This window comes from Nannobrachium achirus, assembly GCF_963921795.1.
Source record: "Nannobrachium achirus genome assembly, chromosome: 21".
Lineage (NCBI taxonomy): Eukaryota > Metazoa > Chordata > Actinopteri > Myctophiformes > Myctophidae > Nannobrachium > Nannobrachium achirus.
Genome location: NC_137828.1, coordinates 9,896,256 through 9,913,691, shown reverse-complemented (window position 1 = coordinate 9,913,691; position 17,436 = coordinate 9,896,256). Strand labels below are relative to the sequence as shown.

The 17,436-nt window shown below is 42.6% G+C and overlaps 1 protein-coding gene across 1 annotated transcript; it reads left to right on the top strand.

Moving 5' to 3' along the window:
* The first annotated feature begins 1,881 nt into the window (after positions 1–1,881).
* fam168b (family with sequence similarity 168 member B) lies at positions 1,882–15,104 on the top strand. Its single transcript, XM_080752142.1, has 7 exons — positions 1,882–2,046; positions 6,098–6,185; positions 6,334–6,405; positions 8,940–9,079; positions 10,429–10,636; positions 11,755–11,879; positions 13,708–15,104. The coding sequence occupies exons 2-6, from the start codon at positions 6,116–6,118 to the stop codon at positions 11,865–11,867; spliced, it is 603 nt and encodes a 200-aa protein (XP_080608268.1). The 5' UTR covers positions 1,882–2,046; positions 6,098–6,115; the 3' UTR covers positions 11,868–11,879; positions 13,708–15,104.
* The last annotated feature ends 2,332 nt before the right edge of the window (positions 15,105–17,436 follow it).

The following is a 17,436-nucleotide window of genomic DNA, read 5'->3' as shown; positions in this document are numbered from 1 at the left end:
TTTTCTCTCAATTTCAATAGTAACAAATACCAAAAAAAGAAGAAAAAAATCCTCAAATTAAAAAATTGTTCAAAGGTAGCAGCTCGGCTTATAACAGTGTAAATAACAATAAAATAATAATCATATGTGTTGACCACGTGACTAAGCAGACGGAAGTGACGTCGGCTGCGAGCTCAATCATAGAGATGGGATTTATGGCTCTTTGAAGTGAGCCGGATCTCTGGGATCCGTTCCTTTCAAAGAGCTGTTCAAAAGACTGGCTCATTCTAGTTACTAGTTACTTTGTAGATATTGATTATGATTTAACTTCAACCCTATATATATTTATTTCGGACATATATAGGTACATACCTGCCGTATTGTGAGCTTGTAGATCGGCTATTTTCAAATGATCTTTCTACATTTTATTCATTTAATTTGAAAACCTGTGAAACAGGACATATTCTGCATAATGTCTTATTTATACTATTTAAGTACATTTTGATGAATACCAGTAGAGTCGCCGAAATGAAGCTCGCCGAGAAACGGGGGGTGCGTTCGGTAATGCACACCGGGTGGGGCAACGGTGCGCTTTTTCAGTCTGAACTCTGAAGGTAAACTTTCTGAAAAGCTGCAGTTGCTAACCTAACGTTGCTATTGATGTTTATAAACTAGGGTAAATTATAATAGAATATTAGAATATTAATTTATATTGATACTGAAGAAGGCATACTGTGATTGTGTGTCAACTTTACATGTTTGTTGTTTCTAGCATTAACATTTATGATACTGTGAGATTAAGACTATCACCATAATTTACCCTAGTTTATAAACAACATCAATAGCAACATTATGTTAGCAACTGCTGCTTTTCATAAAGTTTACCTTCAGAGTTCAGGCTGAAAAAGCGCACCGTTGCCCCACCCGGTGTGCATTTCCGAACGCACCCCCCGTTTCTCGGCGAGCTTCATTTCGGCGACTCTACCTGTTACCCATTTTGATAGCAATACTTCTGTATTTTTACTCAAGTCTTAACATTCCAAACTTCTACTTTAGTCCGAGCGTTTCAGGCAAAAATCGTGCACTTTAAGAAAGAAGCATGACATTTGGCAGACAGTTAGAACATGCCATTATGGAACATTTTTGGCATCGCAGATTTGTCTTGGGAAACTTGTGGGAGCCAATCAAAGTTGCTCTCATAGAGTAAAATAATAATTTAAAAAAATTGCTTTAAGTAGCATGTGAGGGGTCAAACTAGGTGTTATTCGGGATGCTGAAACCAATGCAAGCATTTGTTTTGCACGAAAAACATTCCTTTCCGAGAAACGGCCGCCACACAACTTTGAAAAGTGATGACTCATCACTAAACCATAGTTTTATGGGGTCCGTTTTTAGCCCAAGGAATGTTTTTCCTGCAAAACAAATGTTTGCATTGGATTCAGAATCCCCAAAAACACCTAGTTTGACCCCTTACATGCTACTTAAAGCATATATGTTTTGTATTATTTCACTCTATGAGAGCAACTTTGATTGGCTCCCACAAGTTTCCCAAGACAAATCTGCGATGCCCCCTATAGCCAAAAATGTCCAAAATCCATTTGGCATGTTCTAACTGTGTGCCACTGCCAAATAAATTTCATGCTTCTTTCATAAAGTGCACGATTAGTACATCAAAATACTGCCCGAAATGCCTGGACTACTTGTGGCAGAGTATTTCCACATTGATTGCAGACAGTATTGATATGTTTTAGAAACTGAGTACTTTTCCCACCACTGTTCATTAGAAAGGAACGGCTCCCTACTGCGAACCGGCCGGATCCCATCGTTCATTTCAAAGAGCCGTTCAAAAGACTCGATTCGTTCGCAAACGTCCCACCTCTACGCAATCAGTTTTCAGCATCCATCCATCCATACTACCACACTGGACTGGAGGAGCAAAAGAAGAACACAAACACCAGCAAACATTTGGTGTTTCTTTTTTTGTTTTTGTTTTACACCAGGCAGCGGAGCTGTAACTAAACTAACGGCACACTTTGCTTCCAGACAGACTGCAAGACAGACAGGACGGTAGGTGTGATGTCTTCCTTTGTGTGTGCCGTGTGGACGGTGTTTTTGTTATTGCAGCAGCAGGCCAGCAGCAGCACAGAGCAGAACAGAACAGCAGCTACAACAGGGGGAGGTGAGGGCGAAAATAGCAGATCTACAAGCTCGCTGCGCGTCGCTTGCGAGCTTGTAGATCGACTATTTTCAGGCGACTAAAAAACCTATGCATGATGGGTTACATACATTTCATACATCCCATAGCCCGGGGGGTCGGCGCTACTCTGATTGGCTACCTGCAAGAGATGAAGCAGGGACCCCCCATAATAACCTTTTCAGAGATTCCATCTTGTTTATTTTTTTTCCCCTGACCATATCTACTGCATAGTACTGTGTTCTATCCGTCTGTCATTCAATGTTACATGAGATACTTCAATGGTTTCCTGTGGAATAATAAGCCAAGTGCTTTTCTAGGATCTCCTTTTAGTTGACCTTGTACCAGTGAACTGTACCGTCATGAAACGGTACCTTTTTTTATGCAAACTTCTAATAACGTCTTCAATCAATCAATCAATCAATGTCATTATTTGACAGCACAATCATCAGTGTATTTTGGATTTATTGCAACCGTTAGGTCGCAGTTACTATCAAAACCTCCACCAGCTGTCTGTCTGTCTGTCTGTCAGTCTGTCTGTCACACGTCGCGTCACACTTTTGCCCTACTCATATCTCCGCCACCGTTGCCCCTATCCATGCCAAACTTTGCACACACACTCCTTGGCTGCCAACCTCATTTCTCACATGGCCCTCTTCTAGCACCACCATGAGGCCGATTCTTGCAAAACACATTTTTGGACACTGCTCCTACAGATTTTGCCCTAAAACCACGCAAAGCGGTACACAGTATCAATACAGTCATGTCATCAACATGGATCTGTCCCGTTTACCATATTCCCTCCTGATTGGCTACCATTGCCTTCTAAAGTTTGTGTATGCGACCTGACGGTCGCTTATCTCCCGATTAGGGAGTCTTACTGGTGTCCAATTGTATTTGACCTTTCACTCTGTACTTAGTCTCCTCTTTTCCCCCCTCCAAACCTCTTTGCCGAAAATAGCCGATCTAGAAGCTCCCAACAACAACGCCTCGCGCTGGCGTGCTGCGAGGTTGTAAATCTGCTATTTTTGGCGAAATGTTCTCAGAATTTGGACAATAGGGCTTGAACCCTAAAGGACAACTTTGTTTTTTTACAACAAGGGTTCATATTTTAGATTGTAATTAGAGAAAAGAAAAAGTGAGTGTTAAAATGTTTTCATTTGCTTCGTTCTATTGTTTTATCGTGTTTACCGTGTTAAAATGTGGGGCATGTGTATTGTGTATGCATTGGGGCATGCGTACAAGTGGCTAAATATGTATTTTTAGACACAATAAGCCATCAGTTGCCCCCATACGTCACATCCAACCATGAAAGGTTGCGTTGTATCTTGGGAATGGGCTTATTCTTTGTAAAATGACATATTTAGCCACTTGTAGGCATGCCCCCAACCAGTGAAATAAGAATCTCTAAAACAATAGAAAATTATTTTAATACTAATCTTTTATATTCTTTAATTACAAATTTCTAAAATATGAACCCTTGTTGTAAAAAACTAAAGTTGTCCTTTAAAAAAGGAGAAAAAATAAGCAATCAACCTCTTCTCAAGACAGAGTAAGCGTTTTTTTTTTTTTTTTTTTTTAGGCCAGTGCCATTTGTACACTGTCAGAGTTACAGACTTGTATGGGTCAATTTAGACCCCCAAGGAACCCACAGAGTCCCTGGAATCCACTTTGAGAACCACTGTTTTAGTTTATTCCCTGTTAAAAAAAATCCATGAACAGGCAGCTACATTAAAGCCATACTGTGTAAGTTGCTCACCTGGTGGTCATTAGCCCTATAGCGAACCGCGGTCGCGTCCGCGTCTTTCGGCCGTTTTTCGTACCTTCAGACCCCCGCGTCTGCCTCCACCTCGCTGAGATCTATCTTTGGAGGGGTCCCTTGTTCCTGTGCGTTCAGTAATTCCAGAGATACACTCCTTCACCCTGCCTGGTAGGCGAAATTACCTAGAGACTGGATGGTACAAACCGGCGACAACAAAATGGCGACCCCACTTCAAGATGCGATGTGATTGGCCGGCAGTTGTATAACCCTCGCTGTGATTGGCCGGTAGTGTGATGACGCAATTTTCGCGCGAGAACCGGTCCCCGGCAAGGATCTCAGTTTACATATAGAGACGGCTTTACAGGCTGAAATTCACGGCGCGGATCTTCTAAAACTTTTGTGTTTTAATAGTTAGGAGAATTTTAAGATTTGTTTTATAAAAAAAAGTTACATAGTACAACTTTAACTTCACTGTTAACTAGGTTTTAGGAACCTATTTGTGATCGTTATATCCAAATACACAGGGTATATAATGTAAGCCAGATCAGCAGTTGTCATGACAACCAACAGTCAATCACAGCGGAGCGTTCCTCGTAGCCATGGGATGCTCTTGCCACCCTGCGGCCTGTCTGTTGACAGTGCGTGGTGTCCCCATCAATGTCACGCACCGCACGTCACTCGCAGTAGGCTACTTTATTGCTTATCGTGTGGCATATTTACATATGTATGTATGCAATAGGAATGCACTAACATGACATCATAACTGACAAGACAGCTTAAAAAAAACAGCTTAGCTTAGCCTTGGCTAATGGCTTGGCTGCCGTTAGTCCAGAAATGATTTATACCAGGGGGTCTTCAATGTTTTTCAGGCCAAGGACCCCCCTAGCTGAGAGAGAGATGAAGCAGGGACCTCCAACCAGGCCTGCAAATTTCGTCATTATAGGGGCAAGGCCACTTGGCCTTTGGTGTTGTCCATTTTTTGAGAGCACAAAAGCCAAATGCAAGGGCAGGAAGGCCATCAAATTAAATGATTTTGGTTCATTGAATTAATTGAATTTAAGGGTTAAGGATGATTTTAAATGTAATATGTAGACTCTCTGCAGTGAAATAAATAAATTATGGTATAGACAATCTGATCCAAAAAGATGGGAACTCAACAAAAGACATGACAAGAAAGAGACACTGGTGTCTGCATATTGACAAGACAGAGACAGAGGAGAAAGTGGTACACTAAGCTGGGGCATTAAGGCCACTGTGGCCTCAGGTCATGCCATTTTTTGGAGGGGCACAAGGCCAAACTTGAGGGGCAACGACGGCCATCGCCTTCATGGCCTCCCCGAAATTCCTGCCCTGCCTCCAACTATATATTCTAAGAAACATAGCAGATTATACCTTCATAGATTTCATAGATAGCTTCATATACTTGTTTGACAGCACTGTCATCAGCAGTAGTAGAGGATCTGGAAGAAAATAAAACCAGCTGTGGTAGAGTAGAGGTCCCAAGTCTAATAGAAAAACAGTTCATTTGCAGCAGCTGCTCATTTATCAGAATTTAAATTTAGCATGCAGCAGGGGTTGACACTAAGGTCTCAGAGGCTCTTGCCCGTTGGGCAAGTACAGGTCATGTTCTACTTGCCCAAAGGTCATGCCTACTTGCCCAAAAAGTAAATCGGCCACTATAAAATGATAGGTAAGATTTGAATTACCGCTCAATTTAACACGTATTTCTTTACTTTCTGGGGCTGTGCGATAAACATGTCATACTCTTACAAATCCAAATACCTACATAGCTATGATTGAATATGCTGTTTATGGTTTACATTTTTAAGTGTAGCAACAGTAAAAACAGCACATTATAGGTAATCAGTGCTCTTATGTTACATTCCACAGACCAGAAGACCGAGCACGCTGGCCACGTTCAGGTGTTTAGTTTAGTCTTGTTGTGTTTATAGACGGTTCAAATTAGCACTTGCCCGGTCGGGCAACCTGAAAGCAAACTTCACCTGCCCGAAGGTTTTATTTACCTGGGGGCAGGTGGGCAAGCCTTAGTGTCAATGCCTGTGCAGTACAAGATTTCTTGATATTTAGACAACAATAACCTCAATAAATCTAATAAAATATTCAATCTGTTCTGTTCTCTTGTGTTATTGTTGTAATTGCAGCTGGAGTAAGCCACCATTATGAATCCTGTCTACAGCCCTGCACCAACAGGGGTCCCATATGCCAACCAAAAGGGTACACTTTACCCAGGTAGTGTGTGTGTGTGTGTGTGTGTGTGTGTGTGTGTGTGTGTGTGTGTGTGTGCGTGTGATTCCGTGTCTAATCGTTTCTCTTTTCGAACAACGAGGTGACTTGAAATGGTTGTGATAATCATTGTAATATTTCTTCCTGGACTCAGGGTTCCCTATGGGCTTTGTGCCAGCATACCCCTCCAACATGTACCCAGGTGCCAACCCAGCCTACCCTACAAGTAAGCACAAAACCCCTCTCTGTACTCGTTTAATGTCTGGTCTGCTGTCATCCACGTTTAAAATATTTTCAATATATTATCGTTGCTGTTCCTTGACGTCATGACGTCATATGATACTGCACAATACACAAAATGCATGAAGCAGCTAGGGCTGTAATCTAGCCCTGTTTTAGGGATTCGAACTTCGGGGTGGATTTTCCGAACGGACCATCGAACCTTCGATGGTTCGTTCGATTGAATAAAAAACAAACAATCGGACCATCGAACCATCGAACGTAATGTACCTTAAACCAGCTAAAACAGTGTAGGAAATGTTTTAAATGCGCTGTTTTATCCATTGAAAACGCGTTGATGCGTGACCGCATTAACACCTAGGCTAGCACTTGGAAAATCCAACCCAATCGGAGAAAATGTTGCGCCGTTTGTTGACGAACAGGCTCAATGTATAGCGGAGTTGCACGGATGATGATTAGACTTGGTGACTGCGTCGGAGTGCGTCGCGTTCGGGCTGAACTGGTCTCGATGTAACAACCCCAGAAATCGCATTATAGATCCTTTAGGGGTTGCAATGAAATCCATCTTTGCTCATGCTTAGGAGAAAGGCTGTTTGATCTTTGGGTGCGTGGATGGTTGTTCGCTGTTCAGAGCACACACAAGTCTGTCTCTGCCCAGCTATTTCGTATTTGGCTATCTCTACTACTGTGATATTCTGAATATGCCTATCACATTCTGATAATTATTTTTCGTGTAAAAAAAATGAAGAAAAAAAAAAGAAAAAAAAACCTGAACCCATTAATTTCGAACTTCGATTGCCAACGTAACGAACGAACGTTCGCTTGTAGCCCTAGAAGCAGCAGTTAATTTGCAATATGTTTTGCCCAACCTTCTGCTGAGCAAGACCATTAATGAACTGTGCGTGTGTTATTGGGAGAACGATAGGAAGCTACTCTTTCATCCCTAGGGGTTTGTTGGAAAGGCTGTCTTGTGGAGTGTAGTCCGACGTTGTGCCACGGTATTACTAACTCTATGGAGCACAGAATAATGATAAAAGTCCCCATTCTTTTGCTTTGCATAGAAGTGAGAGAGTGATAGTGTCAGACAAACAAGCTCTGCCCCCGAAGAGGGACACTGGCTTAACAATTAATTGTGGTTGAGGATTCCTCCACACATGAGGCCTGTTGGAGTGAGGCGTGAGCTGATGCTGTATAGCCTATACCAGGGGTTTTCAAAGTGGGTGACGGGGCACCCTGGGGTGCCGCGACGGCAGTCCAGGGGTGCCGCGAGATCATTTGATAGTATTTGGAATTCATTTGGACACTTGAAAAAATATTTAGTATCATTTTAAACTTGAAGTACAAAGTTATTTTCAGTCAGTTCTAACCAAAATGGCTATTATCTCAACGTTTTCCTCGCAACATAATCACTAAAATATCGTCACTGTCGCACAAAACTAGTGAAAACAGCCGATCTACAAGCACACAACGACAAGCACACAGCGCCTCGCATCGCGAGGCGTTGTGTGCTTGTAGATCTCCTGTTTTCACTAGTACATTTTATAGATGATGAATACAAAACAGTTTTGGACATACAAGGTTTCCACCCAACAACGACGATATGCTATAAATATAAGGTGCTGAGAGTGAAAATTATAATGTAGGGGTGCCTCGGATTAAAAAAATATTCATGGGGTGCCCTGAGACAAAAAAGTTTGGAAACCCCTGGCCTTCACTACAGCACTGTTTCCCCAAAAGCTGGTTGGGACCCAGTTGTGGGTCATGGACCAACTTTAATGGGCCGTGAGTGAATGAATAGCTATTTATTTTTCAGTTTTCATGAATACAAAATACTTTTCAAAAGTATGTTGCAAGTCATTTCATGAATAGATATGAATAAAATCAAAGAAATTCCATAAATTAGAAAACAACAGTTGTGAAAATTGAGTTGTGAAAATTGTGGCTACGCGTTGTGAGCTAGCTTACAGTAGATCTGCTGTTTTCACAAGTTTGGATCCAAGGCAACGCGTCTAATCTCTCTTTTGGGTCTCGACCTGAAAGGTTTGGGAACCACTCAGGCATTGACACTAAGGCTTGCCCACCTGCCCCCGGCAGGTAAATAAAACGTCAGGGCAGGTGAAGTTCGCTTTCAGCTTGCCCGACAGGGCAAGTGCTCATTTGAGAGGGGACACAAATGTCTATAAACACAACACGAGATATCTGTCTAAACACCTGAACGTGGCCAGTGCGCTGTGTCTTCTGGTCTGTGGAATGTAAAATAAGAGCACTGTTTACCTATGATGTGCTGTTATTACTGTTGCTACATTTAAAAATATAAAATGACAAGTGTGAAACCATAGACATATTCAATCAATCATAGCTAAAGTATTTGGTATTTGGATTTGGAGGTATTGAGGTATGACATTTGACCTGCCCGATGGGCAAGTGCCTCTGAGACCTTAGTGTCAACCCCTGCCACTGGTATAAAGTATTTGATATCTGCAGCACTAACTTGAAGTGTCCCTCTCCCCCCTCACCCAGGCTATGCTCCAGGCACTCCCTTCAAAATGTCCTGCTCTCCCAGCACAGGGAACATCCCTCCATACTCCTCAGCACCTAACCCCTACCAAACCGTCTACCCCATGCGGAGCGCCTTCCCCCAACAGAATCCCTACGCCCAGGTCAGTGTAAGCACACAGAACCCACTGAGTGATGCTTGAACAGTGATGTTACTAGGTTTTCAATGTAATGGGTCCCGGGACCCACAGGTGGTCATTCAAATGGGTCCCAGAAAAGAGTCCTCAATAGCCTCCAATGTTTTCGAGCGCTGTGAGCTTGTAGATCGGCTATTTTCAAAATGTTTGCCTATTTCTTATATTTATTTTACAATTTGGCTAATGTTTGAACTTAGAACTAGGATTTCTAAATACACTAGGCTACAGACACCCATTTAATTATATTTATATCACTGGGACCCCAATTTATATTAAATGTTAAAATACTAGAGTACAAATGGAACAGGTCCATTTGGTTCCATTTGTTCACCCTAACCGACCCATAAAGTTCTATTTGGTTCCTAACTATCATTTATCTGGGGACCCCCTGGAACTCCCTCAAGGACCCAGGACCCCACTTTGTAAGGCATCACTGTTGAATGCCTTTTATTTCCCCCCTCCCGTCCAGTCTTAATGACGACTAGGGCTAATAAATTGTGATTAACGATTTAAAGGAGTAGTTCACCCCCAAAATGTTTTTTTTTCCTATTGATTACACATGCCATAGAGACTTGAGTTCAATAATATTTTTTTTTGTATTTGTCGCATTCATAAGACAAAAAAATCATTATAGTAAATTTATCCCCATTGATTCCGGATTCAATGGGGGTACATTTATTGTAATCACATTTTTGTCTTAGGAATGCAACAAAAAACAATAAATATGATTGAACTCAAGTCTCCATGGCATGAGTAATCAATAGAAGAAATTACATTTTGGGGATGATCTACTCCTTTAATTGTGTTTTTTTTGCAATTTAATATTGGAACACATGAATCACGTCACATTTGTGATAGATCGGCTAATGGAAAATGCGTAAAACATTTTCAACATGGAAACGATTAATACAAACAAATTGGGTGCGCAGTTGGTAGCACTGTCGCCTCACAGCTAGAAGGTCCTGGGTTCGATTCCCGCCGGGGGACACTGTGGGCGCTGGGGGCGTGTTCCCTCCTCCACGTCATCAGCGCCCACACCCTAGGTGGGGTTGGCAAAAGGGCCTTTCTGTGTGGAGTTTGCATGTTCTCCCTTGTCTCCTAGCATAGATACCCTTACAAAAACATGCAGTAATCCTGGTCTCTATAATCCTCCCCCTGGCCAGCCGGGGCGCCTGATGGAGGGGAAAGGAACTGGTTGGAATAACGTGTTCCTTCCACTGGCTACGTCAAAACCGGGGAAATTAGGTTAGGTAGGTTATTGTAATAATTGTGACGGGCCTATGTGATGATCTGTCCCACCACCTCTGTTCATTCAGGCCTTCCTACCCTCGCATCAACAAGGTGCTTACTTCACACAGCCGATGTACGCCGCGCCGCCCCACGTCATCCACCACACGACGGTGGTGCAGCCCAACGGGATGCCCGCCACGGCCATGTATGCCCCACACCACATGCACCACCAGCCCCGTCACAATGGCGTCACCATGGGGATGGTAGCCGGGACCACCATGGCCATGTCAGCCGGTGAGGACGGTTTAGACCTGGGGTCTTCATCGTTTTTCAGGTCAAGGACCCCTTAGCTAAGAGGGAGATAAAGCAGGGACCCCCCACTACATATTGTGTAAAATTGTGTTGCAGATTTTCACCGACTTGTTTGATTTGTGTTAATGTGTTTTTCTCTTTTTCAGACAATTAGCCACTTAAATCGTTGATCGTCTACTTCGTACATTTTACCTTTCACTTTGTTCTTGGTCTGCTCTGCTTTTTTTTTAAAACTCTACACCAAACCTATTTGCCAAAAATAGCCGATCTACAAGCTCTCAACGCCTGGTTGAGCTTGTAGATCTGCTATTTTTGGCTAAGGTTCTCCTCAAAATAGGGATGTGTGGGTTCAGGTTGTTCATTTAAATGATGATCCTATCACACATAGATTTGGAGGCCCCCCCTGTTGTAACTCTGAGGACCCCTAGGGGGTCCCAGACTCTCTGTTGAAGACCCCTGAATTAGACCCTTGACTCTTGAGAACCAGTGTTTCACAACCAGTGCCAATATTGCAAGGTACAGCGTTTCCTCTTTAATGTTCGCACTGTATAGCCCATTTTCCACTGGCCCAACTCCACTCCACACCACACCGCCCACTTGTGCCAGGTTTTCCACTACAAGAACCTGGGTAGAGTGGTGTGAAAGTGGTAAACAGGGTACTAAAAAGTATCCACTCTAGAGTGGGTCTGAGCTAGGCCAAACAGGGCCAAACACTTAATAATGACTGATCACTCACTGACTTTTCATTTAGACCACCAGGATATAGTTGTAATACAGGATAATAGATTCTATTGTGTTATAACCACTATTATAATCTATGATAGTGTATTTTAATTATCATAGTAATACATAATACTTTATAATGTATTATAATCACAGTTATAATCCATTACAGTGCATTATAATTAGGATAGTTGTAATACAAATTTATATTGTATTATTATCACAGTTAAAAGGGTAAATTTGTTTCTTACCGATAGGGGTACTTTTTTGTAATGGAAAATGTAGATATTTTTATGTGGTGCGGTGCGGTGTGGTGTGGTGTGGTGCTAAAACTGCAGTCGAAAAGGGGCTAAAGTGTCTTTACTATTCTCTCTCAGGAACTTTGTTGACGACTCATTCACCAGCTCCTGTTGCCCCTCACCCGGCCACGATGCCCACATATCGCCCCACTGGCACACCCACCTACAGTTACGTGCCTCCGCAGTGGTGAACACCGGGCAGGGTGAGTGCTTACTTTTCCCACCGGTAGCAATGTTAAACTCATTGGCTGCGACGATTAAAAATCGTCTTTTCCGCTTCACTGCCCAAGTTTTCTTACCTTTTACGCAGCGCGCGTGCGGTGTAGATCATGCACGCCGCTCCACGGATCGTGTATCGCGTGTGTGCACGGCAAACGGAGCTACTAGCGTCCATGTTTTCTCTGTAAACGAATGAAAACCGGATGCGGTCTTTGAGGAACGCTTAGTCCCGCCCTCCCAGATACGGAAAAGGATCCGTTTCCGGTCCCAGACCGGAAGTGCTTTTTATAAAGCGAAATCGGAAACCGCGGAGCAGCGATCAAAGTTGGACTGTTAATCTATCTATAAATGCGAGAAGTCTCTGCGTGTCTGTCTGTCTGTCTGTGTGTCTGTAATCCGCGTATCTCAAGAACCGTTCGTCCCACCGGCTTCAGATTCGGCACGCGCGTTCCCCGCCGCGGCACGGAGTGCAGTGCCGGGCCTCGACCCGACCCGACGCGCGGTTTTCCCTAACCGGCGCGAAACGTTCGGAATCTCCTTATGCGGAAATCGGCGCAAAATCGACGCAAGCAATGACTCATTGTGACATCACTGCAGTGTCGGGCGCAAGCGCTGAGTCATTGTGACATCACTGCAGTGCCGGGCCTTGCCTCCACCCCGACAGATATCTCCGTATATGGGCATAAGACTGAGAACTCCATATATGGGCATATGGGCAGATACAGAGATCTCCATATGGGCATAAGACTGAGAACTCCATATATGGGCATGGGCAGATACAGGGGCCTAGCCTCGACCCGACAGATATCGTAAAGGGGACACAGACAGATATATGGGCATAAAAGGGAATCTCCATATATGGGCATATATAGAAAAGGGACACAGACGGGCATATATAGACAGATATCTCCGTATATAGGCATAAAAGGGACACAGACTGATACAGAGATCTCCATATATGGGCAGATACAGGGGCCTAGCATATGGGCAGATACAGAGATCTCCATATATGGGCATATATAGACAGATAGACAGATATCTCCGTATATGGGCATAAAAGGGACACAGACTGATACAGAGATCTCCATATATGGGCATATGGGCAGATACAGAGATCTCCATATATGGGCATATGGGCATAAAATGGACGCAGATATATGGGCATAAAAGGGACACAGACTGAGATCTCCATATATGGGCATATGGGCAGATACAGAGATCTCCATATATGGGCATAAAAGGTATAATGGGGTTTGCATTAAAGGGCGGGGCATTCATCCCCTATTTACATTGTTCCCGAGTTGGCCAGGGCGCCGACTAGACGCTCGCGGCCGAGCTTCTAGTCTAATTAATTGAATGGTCATCAAACCCGTCACTGGCGCCTGATTATGGATCCCACTGGTAAAGATGGATGGAAACGGCATAGAGCGCTCGTTTTCAGTTATTGTCCACGACATTGCAAGCGGCGCGAAGGCCAGCTGCGCTCGGGCGCGAAGAGCTACGAGTTACGAAGCTGTGGTGAATGCAAGCAATCGTTCTATTTATGCGCACGATAAACGCAATGATAATTGGGTTTTGGTGCACCTTGCGCGGTCCAAGTGACTACAACGGAGCATTCCCTACGTCCGGTTCAGCCAATCACAAGCTTCAAAAATGAGTCCGGGGCGTGGTTATCCATCTTTCCCAGTGGGATCCATAATCACGCGTCACTGGCAGATTGTACAGCATCTAAATCTAGTCATATGGCAGTGGGTGAGTTAAATAAGGTTGCTGTGAATCATTCTAATGGTGAATCCCTTTCTCTCTTCACAGGTCAGAAGACGGTAGACATGCATTCACACTACGGTCCGGTGCTTTGTTTTCTGTTTTCATTTGTTTTACACTTGGCGTCGACCTGCCCTGCCAGTGTCTGCCTCTGGTTGCACTTCCTTCCAGCATAATGTGAATCTGAAGACCAACCAGGTGGAAAGAGGCCAGGTTTTTGGAACAAGAGGAGGGTTGAAATTGCTCGACTCACGGCCCCCCCATTAATGAAATAAGGCTACTCCTCCTCCCCATCCAAGCACTCCATACACAACCGCATAACTGGCATCAAATGGCAAAGACTCAACATTTGTGTTTTCGTTTTTTATATTGCTGGTTTATTAAGTGATAAAAGGGAGTTTGGTTAGGTCTTTTTATTTTTGGGAAACCATATTGAGGTGAATGCATGTACATAGAAATATATGAGATAATGCTAGCTCAATCTACCTGCTCCCAAGGAACTAAAAATAATAAAAGAAAAGGAGCAACATAATAATCTGCAAATGCTGACTCACCAATGGCCATGTCTGAAATGTGAAACAGAAATAATGAGAAAAGTTTCCTCCAAACTACTGTTTTCACGGCTTTCTCTTTTGGTAAGTGACAACATTTATTTTTCTTCTTGAGTGGTGCCATGTACAGTATGCTTTTTGTCGGGCTTTTTCTTTTGTAAATTCGGAGCGAGGGGACAAAGTCCCCCCACTCCTAATTTGTGCCTCTGACTATAGCATCCATTACCAACACGTAATCATTCTATTGTATTTCTGCCCTGTTGCATTGAGGGGCTGTTCCAAACAGTCCCTCAGGGCTTACCGTTTCCTTAGCCAAGCACTTTCAGGCGATATAGTCAGTAAACATGTGTCATCTCCTTTTAGCCATCGATTCTGGAGGTGGAATGAGTCAAGAAAGCTGTTTAAAAGAAATGTACACACATATAATATAATGGCTTGATTATCTGACTGAAGCTAAGAGAGACAGTCCTCCACTCAGTGAGAGGGCAGTATTGTGTGTGTGTGTGTGTGTGTGTGTGTGTGTGTGTGTGTGTGTGTGTGTGTGTGTGTGTGTGTGTGTGTGCACGTGTGTGCGTGTGTGCGTGCGTGCGTGCGTGCGTGTGTGCGTGAAATAGGTTAAAACTGAGGTCATTCAAAACGGTGTGCCATACACTGATACACAAATGTTCTTATTTAATTCTTAAGCACTACAGAATAAAGTCAAAGCTAACATTTGAACTGTTAGGAAAACTTAAGGATTTCTTTGTATTTTTTTTTTTTTTTTTTTTACACACGTGTGACTGACTGGCATTGCTTAAGAATGGGCACTAAATGTGTATTAGAACCATTTAGCTTTTACTTCTTTTCTTTTAGCAGTTTTTACCTCAAGGTCCCAGCCAGACTTACCAATGTTATAGTTTCACAATTTGCTTTTCTGTGTTGCCTCAGTCATGTCACTTAAATAATTGTTTTTTTAAATAAATGTTATATTTGTGTTTTTTTTTCCTTTCTTCTTTTTTTGGTTCTTGTTTTGTATTCTAAAGAAAGACCAAAAATAAAAATGATTATGAGAGAAATCGGTTGTACTGTATCCATCTTTTGTTATTTCATACTAGCCACAATTTTGTCACGATTTGTCAACTCCAGAGCGTTTGTTGTATCACTTGTATGGAGAGAGTCGTGTCACTGCCGTTCACTTCATGGGGCCAGGTCTTGTACACACACCAGGAACGTGCTGGGCCCCTGATTCAGCCGGGGAAAAAGAGTTGTAGAGGCCCTCATTGCGCGCTATAGAGAGAAATCTCTCTCTATAGCGCGGGTTCCAGACCCCTGAATCAATGGGGGTAAATTTACTCGAATCAAATTTTTGTCTTAGAAATGTGACAAAAACCAAAAAAATATTATTGAACTCTACTCTCCATGGCATGAGTAATCAATAGAAAAAAAGACATTTTGGGGGTGAACTACTCCTTGAACCACACACACACACACACACACACACAGATAATGTTATTGTTAGCTTGTTTGAGTCAGTAATCACCCCCATCCCCTCTCCCCCGCAGCCTAAAGAAACTTCCTCTTTAAGAGTGTGTGTGTGTGTGTGTGTGTGTGTGTGTGTGTGTGTGTGTGTGTGTGTGTGTGTGTGTGTGTGTGTGTGTGTGTGTGTGTGTGTGTGTGTGTGTGTGTGTGTGTGTGTGTGTGTGTGTGTGTGTGTGTGTGTGTGTGTGTGTGTGTGTGTGTGTGTGTGTGTGTGTGTGTGTGTGCCATGAATAGCAGTAGACTGACACACATGATGAATGAACAGAGAGAGACAGACACACGTGCACACGAGAAAATCCCCAAAACTATATATGCTTACTATTTATGATGACCTTTCATTGTTTCCACTTACTATTTACAGTACACTTCACAAAACCTAATAACCCTTTTTAAAGGATAACTTTGTTTGTTTTACAACAAGGGTTCATATTTGTGGGCTCGCCTGAAAGGCGAGCACACGTATGATATTGTCATAATTTATTGTGGGCTCGATGGAAGCGAGCACTTACTTATTTAGCAGTTTGGGCTGCACACTGTGCACGCACACACAAATGAAAAAAAACATTAGTAATTATTATCATTTTATATTACTTTTATTCATCAAACAATTCACATTTTGTTATTTTTCAAAGGAGACCTGTTCAATGAACGACAGATTCAAAGAAGACAGGAAAAACAAAGTGATGATGTCAGTGCAACAACATCCAACAGACAGGGATTTAACCACTCCACATGAACCCTATAGCATCCCTATACTCTGGGAGGGAGACATTCACTGGAAATAGCTGATCTGCAAAGTCACAGCATGTCGCGTTGCAACGCATTGTGAGTTTGTAGATCGGCTATTCTCGACAAAGAGCTTTGGTGTATAGAGGGGGAAAACTGCGAGAACATGGTCAACTAAGTATTTAGCTAAGTATCATAGACGACTCACACTCTCACAGTGGCCTATAATGACTGTATGAGGCTGCCCACCTGCTATGCTTTATGTGTCGAGAATTTCAGTCAGTAAATGACAATATTGATGTCATAATACATTACGTCGTTCTGTCAGATTCTCCTCTAGTCAATGAAACCATCGGCGCACCTTTCTGTATGTTCAAAACTGAACACGGTGGAAGTCTTTTTATTGTAGCCTATTTCCTTTTCAGTTTTTTCATTATTTTTATTATATTGCGTTTGTATTGTGATACGGATCTCCCTTGGGTCTGCAATATTGAAAAGATTCAATTGAATTAAAGATTCAAAGATTGAATTGAATAGTGAGTGTTTAAGAGGTATATAAACCACATCTTATGTGTATTAGTAGTAAAGATCTCATTGTTTTAGACAATGACATTGGCAGTAGTATGCATGAGTGAGCATGCAGTAAGATTCATGGGCAACCAGGGTTTCATGCATCGACCGTCTGAGCCACCAGCGACTCCCATAGAAGCCCAACTGTATTATTAACCCTGCAAGACCCGAATTAATTTCTACTGGCCAAAAATGTTTTTAAAAAATCAGATGGTGTTGTAGGAGTCCTAATCACAGGAAAATGTAATGTTAAAACATTTATAATGTTTTTGTAAGGTTTTATAGCCATAAATCATAAATGATAAATCATGCTCTAATTTGCATTTTGGGGATATTTTTCACAATATTAACATGCACGTGTTCTAGACATTATAATGATCACGAAAAAAATATTACAGGCATTTTACTTATG

Bases quoted from the DNA above. Each gene is read 5' to 3' on its own strand.
- fam168b (XM_080752142.1), top strand. From the start codon at position 6,116: ATGAATCCTGTCTACAGCCCTGCACCAACAGGGGTCCCATATGCCAAC. The intron at 6,406-8,939 runs GTAAGCACAAAA...CCCCTCACCCAG, and splicing joins CAACCCAGCCTACCCTACAA to GCTATGCTCCAGGCACTCCC. The intron at 10,637-11,754 runs GTGAGGACGGTT...ATTCTCTCTCAG, and splicing joins CACCATGGCCATGTCAGCCG to GAACTTTGTTGACGACTCAT.